Below are 11,028 nucleotides of genomic sequence, written 5' to 3'. Positions count from 1 at the left end.
TGACGTGGCAATTAATTTAGCAGTTTCCCAATAGATGGCAAACTATGATGAAATGTAGTGGGTTATTTATGCCAACTGTATGACTTCACTCTAGTATAATGAACCCATTGCATTTGGGGAAAATTGCAATTTCAGTAAGTGAATTCTAATGTAAAGGATCATTGAAAGAAAATTGCACTTATGGTTCATAAACTACAATGCCAATCACAAAGGGCTGACTAATGGAAACTCTCAAAAGTTGGATAATGCAGAATACGCAGAATTTCACATCCTGTGAGTATACTCAGTCATCACCTCACAGTACATTTCTGCACATTGTATAGTGTCCTTGTGACTGAACTCTTATTGTCACCTGTGTTTGATATCAGTCAACTTCTGCTAACATAAATCATCATGTTTCCATGGTCACTCTCAGCTAACACAATTATAGAGGAAGAAGGAGGTTAGCCTACACTTTGAATGGCAGCCGCTTGTTTAACTAGCCGAACTCAAGCACATTGGGTTTTATATCTTGGGAGGGTGCAGTCAAACAACATATTCAAAGCAATTCAAGTCTATAAGTGATTTAAAACCTCAGTGTAGTGGGAATGCAATAGAACACTGAAAAGGGGTGAGTAAGAATCATCTGCAATTTTGAGCTACAAGAACTGATTGAACCGCGTCATTTTCTAGACTTGACCTTCATGGCAAGGCATACTTATTAGGCCTACAGTAAAAAAAAACCGGAAAACTGACCAGTTCAAACAGCATCGTCATAAATATCTGACTGGCTGCCCGAATGTGGAATTGACTGCTGCACCCACATCGACCAGACTTGGACCAATCACGGTTGAGACTGTATAGGCCTACCATGATGCAGCAGGGTTCAAGGTCATGAATTAATCTACTAGTTCTCTCTCACAGTGTAGGCTACACGTGAGACTTGACCAGTTTGACATTAAGATTTCTGCCTTATGACCTGATCAAAGTGTGCCAATAGTGCGCTGTAAAATGTGAATATTGATATTTATATCAGCAACAATTGTGTTGCTATTAATTCCCTGAATGTTACCCCTGATCTCTTTTATCCTGTGCTGGCCAACAGCTCTGCTTGATGACAGCATTCTGAAATAACAACCCATGAAGGCTGGCAGTCCAAACACTGTGGTACTTGGTTATGTTGTCTTTGCTTTCATCTAATTCCCAACGTTATATTTACACTAATGTACATAATTCCTGATTCGGAGTTTAACAGGTGGCTACGTTTATAGACGGTTAAAGGTGGTTCTGATTAGACGTTTTTTTTCTGATGACTCTGAGAAGAACATCTGTTGCGACTCTAGTGCACACTGTCGCTTTAAATATATCATGCAAGGTTTAATGTAGTAGCCTACTCTGGCGCTCGTTCTGAGGAGGAGACGGCCGTAGTGACAACACACGCACAAACACAGCTGACTTCGTTCAGTTGAACATCCTTGTGGAGACTGTCGGTGGGTCTGGCGCGCAGAGCTCGTGAAATTACTTTTAACGCGGGGGAAATAATCCTTTCCTCTTATTTATACTGACGGGATGGACCAGAAGGACACAGAAATGAACGTAAAGGGAGTTTCTTCCTCAACCAGCGGAGTTGTTGTCCAAGTCAGAGAAAAGAAAGGACCATTACGTGCGGCCATCCCGTACATGCCTTTTCCCGTTGCGGTGATATGCCTCTTTCTCAACACGTTTGTGCCTGGCTTGGGTAAGTTGAGTTCACTTTGGTTGTGCTATTTAGCGTCTTCTTATTACTTTATGAGCATCGCCGGGTAACACCTGTCAGCATAGAAAGTGAATACTTTTTAGACGATTTGTTGAAGTCATTTTAGGCACGGGAAAGAAGACCGCGAGTCCGCGTTGTGAAGCCTACCGTTAGCTGAAGGGCTGTACTCGTTGAGCGCTCCTACCCTCAGGTGGACTTCAGGGTGTGGTTGAAGCTTAGTTAGACAACTCAGTAGGCTAACGTAGACTATGAAGCAAATGCTTCAGTGATATTAAACCTGTGACTGCCTCCAATTAAATTAGACAGAAGTGCAGTAAAACGGAACGTAAAGTTTACTTGCCGAAGATTATATAGATGTCTCTGCTCCAGAGACTAGTTGCGTCTGGGTCCGCTCAAACCTAGCGGAGCCGGAATGACGGGCAAGGCTTATATGTCAGAGATTGCTATAGATAAGGTAATTCGGAGTATATTAATGTATGCACGTAATCAACCTTTACGTGTAGCTCCAGCTTGTCAGTGTCACTGTATGCCTATTCTCACTAGATTAGGCTACTTCTACACTATTCTGCCTCTATACACATGAATGTTGTCATTTTGCACTCTCAGTTAACAACAAATGAGTGTTTTTGTTGTGTGTGTCGCCAAGCTGCATACTTTTCAATCAGTGTCAATGCAGCTAATAATGCGAAATTGCGAAGGCTAACACTTAAATAATCCATCATCTGCATGGTCATGGTCATAATCGTCATCATAATTTATATAATGTAAAACCATCCAGTGCCTGGCAAGTTCACTGACAGACTGTGGACACAGAAGGAGCTGGACTGGCACCTTGGTGTCGCTGTAATTGCCACCACTGGTGTTTTGTTTTGGGTCATCTGTCAGTAACACACACACACACACACACACACAGACACACACACACACTGTAAAATGCACTCCTCCTTTCCTTTCTGTTTGAGATCTTTCGCACCTCATAACTGATCTCTGGGCAATATCTTCTGATGTGTTTAAGTCATTGTAGGGACTCTGCTGTTGCACAGCATTGGCAGTATCAGAGTAAATGTTGCTTGAATGGCTTAGCTGGCTGAAATATCAGAGCAGTCTCAGCATTCCCTCAGCATAGAAGTGTAGGGTATGGGCCAGAGTCAATGCCATGTTGTGACTGTCTTTAAAAGAAGAATGTTTTTTTTTTATTATTTAAGTCAGTTCTGAGGTCTCGTTTTTGTTGTTTTGTTTGGTTGTTTATTGGTACAGTGGCTGTACTGTAGCCTTCTGAAGTAGCTCTGAACAACAACATACATATGCAGACAAACACCACGTTGTGTGATCTCTGCTCTGTCGCCATACGCCCTTCCTCTGTCTCTTCCCATGGGGCTTCGTGTGATCTATAGCTCCAGAGCCATGTGATCTGTCCCTGGCGGTTTGCTTCCTGTCTGAGGGTATGCCACAGGGTTGTGCTGGAGCATCGTAAAAAATGCCATTGTGGGGTGAGGACCTGTTCCTCTTGGCTCTCCCTGTGCCCGCTGCAGATGGCCTCCGGAATTGGGGGAGGGGGAGGGAGGGTTAGACGTCTTGACAAGGCTGGTTAGGCGAAGGGTTTGCTCAGGAATGAAGTGGGCAGCTGCCAGCATAACTAGTGCGTCATCCAGCGCGGAGCACACACACACACACCACACACACACACACACACACACACACACACACACACACACACACACACACACACATATAAACTCCAGCCCCAGTCCCTCCAGTGGTGTGCAGGCTGCTTTGGTTCTCAGTCACTAGTGACCTGCACTGCTCTATTCATGACCTGAAATGTCACCCTCAGTAACCTGAAAGAGCTATGCAAACCTCATCACTATGGTCATCTTTTACAGAACTCACACTGCGGAGATGAAGAAATAAATACACAGATACTGTGGATAGATAGACAGATAGACAGATAGACAGATAGATAAAAATACCCAGCCATAGGCTAAAATGTCAACATGTCAACAAAAAATCTTTCCGTATTGCATAATCGCAGCATGCCTGCAATATTCTGGGAGATAGCAACAAGCTCTTGTCTTCCTTAACTACTGGTTGTAACAGAGACTGCGTTCATTGGCAGTTAAATCATTTTAACAGTTGCTGGGTTTAATATACTCTAACTGGCTAAGAGATGAAAAACATTCAGAGTGTTACTATTTAAAGGAATACATTTTTAGGAAAATGGGTTTTTTAATCAGACTGTGTCACAGATTAGAGCTTGTCTAAGGAACGCACACATTTAATGGATCAGGGCAAGTCTTGTGTAGCTGTATTTCTAATCAGATTGCTTGTGGTCTGAAACCATGAGAAGTAATCAGTGATGTTTATTAAAGCATAATAAGCATGAAGCCTAATGTTAATCCACGTGACAAGACCCCCGTATAGTAGAAACTGTAACAATGATGCTATTTTCTATTCTTTGTTGAATATTAGAACCTAAAGGAAGCATGCAATTAAAGACCCCAACATTTCCATCTATCAGCAGCAAGAACAACACAAGCTGGTTAAAGGTGTTTGTTTTGATGTGAGTGCACACACACCAGAGAGGTCTTGTCCTCTTTTTACGTTTTCCCCTCATCCACAGATGAAAGAGAACTTCCAGTGCATGCCTTTATTCTCCCACCTTTGACAACAGTACGGGAGGCCTATTGTGCCATTACTCCCATCCCTAGTTTCCATGGCAGCAGATGCTTCTAAAGGCCCCTATTGCTGAGTGCCAAAGAGGAGCATGGCTGGAATCTCTCTCTCTCTCTCTCTCTGTGATTGCTTGCTATCAGGGAGGAACATTTCATGATGAATTAGCTGCTTGCTCCTATATGAAGCCGTTGTGCTCCATACCCTCCATCCTCCATCCGCAAACATGAGTTGCTGATCTGAGGGTAAACAGGAAAGGTTAAAGGATGTTTGTCTTTCATATTGGATGCTTTTGGCCTTTCTGTGACCTTTCTCTGAAATGTCTTGTTCGGACAGAGAGAGAGAGAGAGAGAAGAGAGAGAGAGAGGGCAGGGCTCACCATTTTTCTTTATTACAATGGGGCAGATGCTGTCAGCTGTCAGCCCCATCATGCTGTTGTCCATGTTGCATCCAAACCAGACTCCATCATTGGTTAAGGGGCTTCAATGGGGTTGGTGCTTTATTCAAACAGAGGAAAAAGACACACACAAAAACAAGAAAGATTTTTTTTTTTTAAAAGGTGAATATTATGGTAACATCACAAAGTGCCTGTCCAAATTACATATAGAGTACCGTTTCGGGGTTCAGGACCCAGCTGGCATCTATCAGCCAATTAAAGAAGTGTTGGGTCATTCAGAACACTCCACTGTGCACACACCAAAGCCTGTGCTATTTTTGGTGAGGCAGAATTTCAGACAACCCATCTTTCGCGCTCTCTCTCTGTCTCTCTCTCTCTCTCTCTCTCTTGGCCCTTTCTTCTTCCTCCCCTTTTTAATATTTCATATGTGTTTTAATTTCGTAGACTCCTTTCGGATTTCCGAGCGTCTATTCAAGATAAAAATTGTTTGGACGTGACGCTGGTCTGGTCCTTGACCCCCATTTCCTGCCCTCCATGTCTGCACAGGACGTGGTGAATTACTCTAAAAGCTTTTTTTCCTCCTCATCTCCAAGGACCCTGGGATACAAACAGACAGTCGTGTCTGAAGTGTGTTTTGGGTGCTTGTCTGGTCTTTCATGCCTCAGAACATCTCAGGAAATAAAGAAAACCTGTCAAGGAATGACATTGTTCCAGAGAGAAGCTTTCTTGGTCACAAAAAAGAGGAGTGAAATGATTTCGCTATAACACACATTCCTTCATCATACCAGATGAATGGAATCTGTTGTATCCCCTGTGTGTGTTGCCTCTTCTGCAGACCCACAATGTAGTTATGAGCATCATTATACAATTTTGGAAACAAATCAGTGAATGAGTTCACACCAAAACAGTATGCCTGCTGTTAGATTTCTGTGCTGAAGTTGAGTCCTGATAAGGTCAAAGAGAACGCCAAGAGGAATTCAATGATACATTTTACAGTCTGTCTTAATCAGAATATCCCTCTAATTGCCTAATTTAATTGCCTCATGGACTCTGGCTATTGTTGTGTTCCTATGGAAGCAGAGCTGCAAGTTTCATTGTGCTGTTACCCTCTGCTCTACTCTTATGTTTCAAGTCAACACTGAAATCCTAATTCAAGATCTCATTTTGCTAACTGATAGCCTGTGTCCTTTAGCTTTTGACAGCATTCAACAACAATCCGTCATACAGTTGCTATGTGTCTCTCTTTCTCACTCCCTCTCTCTCTCTCTCTCTTTCTCTCTCCTTTTCTCTCTCTTTCTCTTTCTCTGTCTCTGTTATGCTCGCAGCTTGATGACAAAGCGCTGGGTTTGAAATGAAGTGTGAACGGTTCCCGTGGCTTAAAATACATCCTCCCGTCATGTGGCGGGGCTTAGGCTCCTGCTCCCTGGCTTATGCACACACTTCCACCACCCTTCTCTCTTAAAGGAGAATTCCGGCGATTTTTCCCATAGATCTCTGTTTCTCGAGGTCGCCAAGTACGGTCAGTACGGAAATAAAAAATAAAAACAATCGGTTCTACCTACACTCTTAAAATGAATGTGTTGAAAACAACACAACTTGCGTTGTTTTTTTGAACACATCTCAGTGTCCAGATTGGGACAACACATTCGTGTAGCTCGAGTTGGTGCAGCCAACAGCTAGAGCTGCCAGGCAGCTACAGTGCTACACTCTGGGGGCATGTTCATGACCCGTGTTCATGACCCCCATGTTCATGACCCCAGAATGTAACACTGTTTTTTTCTGAGGACCTTATGAAAAGGCTGAATAATATTTCTGAAACAGCTGCACTTCTCACCTTTTCTCAAAGAGCTTTTGTGCACAAACGTCAACAAGGTCCCTTGCTTGCTAACATGAACATAGTGTATTGAGTGGTTCATCACCTCTTTCTGACTTAATGCAGTAATATTGAAGGATTACATTCAGTGACTTGAGCACTATATGATGCTGTCAACTCCAAACAGGTGAGTTGGTGACAGTAAGCATTTTAAAGTAATCCCTTGTAAAGAGCTAGAAATTGTTGTCCAGCAGCTGTTGCTAGCTGCTGTCGTTCAGCCATGACTCACTCCCCATGTGAAGACGTTGTCCTTGACATGAAAGTGTTGCTCTTGCTTCAATATCCTTGTGTACAGCGGGAGATTTTTCAATTTTCGGGCTGGACTTTGGGAGACGACGAGATGTCAGTCTCTCTGAGCAGATCTCTCTCTATCTCTCTCTCTCTCTCTCTTTCTCTCTCTCTCTCGCTCTCTCTTTCTCTTTCTCTTGAATGGGAGTCTGCAAAAGAGACATGTAATGTCAGGCACGTGTTTGCTATTTTAGGAGTGCTAATGAAAGGGATCAGACCCTGATGGTTTTTATATGTTGACCCTGGATGCTGTAAAGAGCCAATTTATTTACTGCAACAAGTGAATGTTAACAGTCCAGCATGCCATACCATGGCACACACACACACACACACACACACACACACACACACACACACAAACGCACATGTACACACACACACACACACACATACACATACACACACAAACGCACATGTACACACACACACACACACACACACACACACACACACACACACATACACACACAAATGCACATGTACACACACACTCACACACACACACACATACACACACACACGCACATGTACACACACAAACACACACACACACACACACACACACACACACACACACACACACACACAGAGAGAGAGGGAGGGAGAGCTGGAGAGAAAGAGGGCAAGAAAGAGAGAGCATAAGCCCAACGTGGGGGCTCTGTGATTAACAACATGTATCTGTCCAAAGATGCTGTTGCCTCTGACATGTAAGATGTATGGCTTTACAGGGCAATGTTGTCAAATACCCCTGTACTCTGTGTCACTCGGAGTCACTGATCGGGGTTTGCGGTGGAGAACATGCCGGAGAGAATTACAGAGATCGTGTTTCAGTGGTTTAGGTCAGGGCAGATTTAGCACGGAAAAGATGTTTAGTGCCACGGTATTTAAGGGAGCTCTGTCAGCCTTTTCGCTGCCCTAATAAAATGGCCTGTAGAATTACTTTTATGTACCCTATTGGAATGACTTGTTAGTGGGGTTTTTTATTGGTGCGAATGGACTTGTGACCTTAGAGGAAGTGAGAAAAAGAAGGAAACAATTTAGGAAGCAATTTTGCTGTAACAAGTTGATGGAGTTTTGAAAACACTTGTCCTGGTCAGTACAGGATACTTCACTCGGAGTGAATCACTCCTCCCACATTCAGTTCTGGTCTGCTCTGGTCTTTTGTTTATGCAGTATTTAAACAGCCTCATGAACACAACATGAGATAGTAACTTTGGTAGACATGGCAAAGGTAAGTGTTTGAAGGAGTTGTTTTGACCGTAATTAGGTGTACATTAGATGTAAGTGTACATCCATTTATTTCTGAAAGGTTTTTTTATAGCGAGCCTTGGAGTGGCCTTTTCCTTAGGCACCATATGGGGTGATATGACATTTTTAACTTTAAACATTTTTAAGTATAAAATGTGATGCTCTGCAGATTTCTATCACACAAGTTGAAGAGACTTTTTCAAACTGCTCTCCATGAAACCTCTGAGCTAGGCTAAGACACTAAATGCAACATTTTGGCGTATTTATTGTATCTGATGGTGAAAAAAGGGGGAAAAAGGTTTTACAGTAAAATATTGATTACTTTGTAGAATGGACCATTTCCATCAATCACTTCTAAGCAGCAAGCAGCTTCAACTGGGACCTCTTTCACTTTTTTTTTTTTTTTCAGAAAACGAGCACAGCTACAAAGAGACAAAAAGATGGAGAGAGATATAGAGACAGGGAGAGAGAGGGATAGAGAGGGAGAGTAGAAAAGTAGATAATTAACCTCCCACTTTTCCAGTGGGCACTAAATGCGAACGCTGGAGAAAATTACAGTCATTGAGCGTGTGATGTGTGAAGACAGAGCAAGCGCTCGCAGTAAAGCTCCTGTCATCATCACGGTCGGATATTGTCTTGGGCTCGTGAAGAGCTTGAGGTTGTGTGGGGGGTTGGAGAGGAAAAGGGGATGAGAGGAGGTGGTGGAGGTGTGAGAGTATTTGTGTAATGAGGCGTACTGAGGTGGATGTGTGTCACAGCATGGTTGGTGTGTGTGTGTGTGTGTGTGTGTGTGTGTGTGTGTGTGTGTGTGCACGCATGTGGTGTATGCAAGGGGAGGCCAGGGGGATGCCACACTAGGAACCACCGCTCTGGCAACAGCGGTTACTGTGACAGGGTTCTGTTTACGTATGTTGTGGCCGTATTTTGAGAGAGAGATTCTGTTTTGTTATGTTCTGATGTTTTCTAAACCTATATGCTCTATAAGCTTTAGCAACGCTTTATTTGTGAATGGTCATGGCATGCCATTAAAGCCTTTTTGAATTGAATTAAATTGAGAGAGATGAGAGAGAAAGAGGGAGAAGATAGAGAAACTAAAAGAAGACAAAGAAAGAGGAGACAGAAAAGAGGGAAAGAAAAGAAGAGAGGGAGAAAGAGAAGGAGAGGAAGGGCAGAGAAAGAGAGAGGTGACAGAGAGAGAGAAATTAAGAGACGAGGCTAAAAGAAAAAGAGAAAGAGAAGTTGAGGAGGGGAGAGGGAAAGGAGGAGAGAAGGAGGAGAGGGGCAGAGAGAGACAAAAAGAGGAGGAGGAGAGGAGCAGAGAGAGAGAGAGGAGGAGAGGAGTATAGAGAGAGAGAGAGAGAGAGGAGGAGGAGAGGAGCATAGAGAGAGAGAGGAGGAGAGGAGTATAGAGAGAGAGAGAGAGGAGGAGGAGAGGAGAATAGAGAGAGAGAGGAGGAGGAGGAGGAGAGGAGCATAGAGAGAGAGGAGGAGAGGAGTATAGAGAGAGAGGAGGAGAGGAGTATAGAGAGAGAGAGAGAGGAGGAGGAGGAGGAGAGGAGCATAGAGAGAGAGGAGGAGGAGGAGGAGAGGAGCATGAGGAGAGGAGCATAGAGAGAGAGAGAGGAGGAGGAGAGGAGCATAGAGAGAGAGGAGGAGGAGAGGGGCATAGAGAGAGAGGGAGGAGGAGAGAAGCATAGAGAGAGAGAGGAGAAGGAGGAGGAGAGGAGTATAGAGAGAGAGGAGGAGGAGGAGAGGAGCATAGAGAGAGAGAGGAGAAGGAGGAGGAGGAGGAGAGGAGCATAGAGAGAGTGTTATAGTGATGATGTGGGGAGTGGTGGTGTTGTGATAGGATTGGTCTGTGTGGAATGAGCGCACATCACATGCTGTAATCAGAGGAGCATTAACGCCAGACTCCACGGGCCACGTTCATCACCAGAGCAAACGCCAGACCCCACGGGCCACGTTCATCACCAGAGCAAACGCCAGACCCCACGGGAGACGTTCATCACCAGAGCAAACGCAATACACAGCTCACCAGACAGCACGGAGAGAGAGAGGGAGGGGTTATTATACTGTATATATTTTCTGAAAGCTTAGACCCTCAGGATGTAATCTAACAGGACATGAGACATGTCCCACCCTCCTCATTAGTATGCTGCCCAAGCATAATACATTGGGTATTGGTAAATAGTGTATATGGCTAATACCATTTTGGGCTATCATGTCATGAGGAGGGTGACAAATGTCAAAACCCATGTCAGTTCACATCTTGAGGGTATATGCTTTCAGACAATATATGGTTTAGGTGGTTAAATTAGTTTTTCCTCCATGGTGCAGCCCAAAATGTATCAGCCATACGCTTAATTTACCAATACCCAATGTGTAATGCATGGGCAGCATACTAATGAGGAGGTGGGACATGTCGACATGTCATGTTAGATCACATCCTGAGGGTCTAAGCTTTCAGAAAATGTATGGTTTATATAGTTGAACCAGTTTTTTCTTAATGGCACAGACCCAAAGGTATCAGCCATATACCGATTTACTGTACCAATACCCAATGTGTTATGCATGGGCTGCATACTAATGAGGAGGGTGGGACATGTCTCATGTCATGTTAGATCACATCCTGAGGGTCTAAGCGTTCAGAAAATATATGGTTTATATAGTTGAATCAGTTTTCTCTTCATGGTGCAGACCAAAATGTATTATGTGTACACGTTCTTCACCTAAATCCATAGAATCCCATTCATTTCAATGGTAAATTTACTTAAGTGGTGTGCAGGTACAGTGGGAATGAGTTTATTTCTTGTTAAC

General features: G+C 43.7%; 1 protein-coding gene across 2 annotated transcripts in view; it reads left to right on the top strand.

The window, feature by feature from the left end:
• Positions 1 to 1,390: 1,390 nt before the first annotated feature.
• stum (stum, mechanosensory transduction mediator homolog) overlaps positions 1,391 to 11,028 on the top strand; it is a 19,556-nt gene continuing 9,918 nt past the window's right edge. Inside the window, exon 1 of one of the 2 annotated variants that reach the window (XM_042094431.1) lies at positions 1,391 to 1,717. In XM_042094431.1, the coding sequence (XP_041950365.1) occupies positions 1,549 to 1,717 (169 nt within the window). In that variant the 5' untranslated portion in view covers positions 1,391 to 1,548. The remainder of the gene's footprint in view (positions 1,718 to 11,028) is intronic. The other variant, XM_042094430.1, reaches the window with a different exon arrangement.

This window comes from Alosa sapidissima, chromosome 6 (assembly GCF_018492685.1).
Source record: "Alosa sapidissima isolate fAloSap1 chromosome 6, fAloSap1.pri, whole genome shotgun sequence".
In the NCBI taxonomy this organism is placed as follows: Eukaryota; Metazoa; Chordata; class Actinopteri; order Clupeiformes; family Clupeidae; genus Alosa; species Alosa sapidissima.
This window is presented reverse-complemented; position numbering and strand designations above follow the sequence as displayed.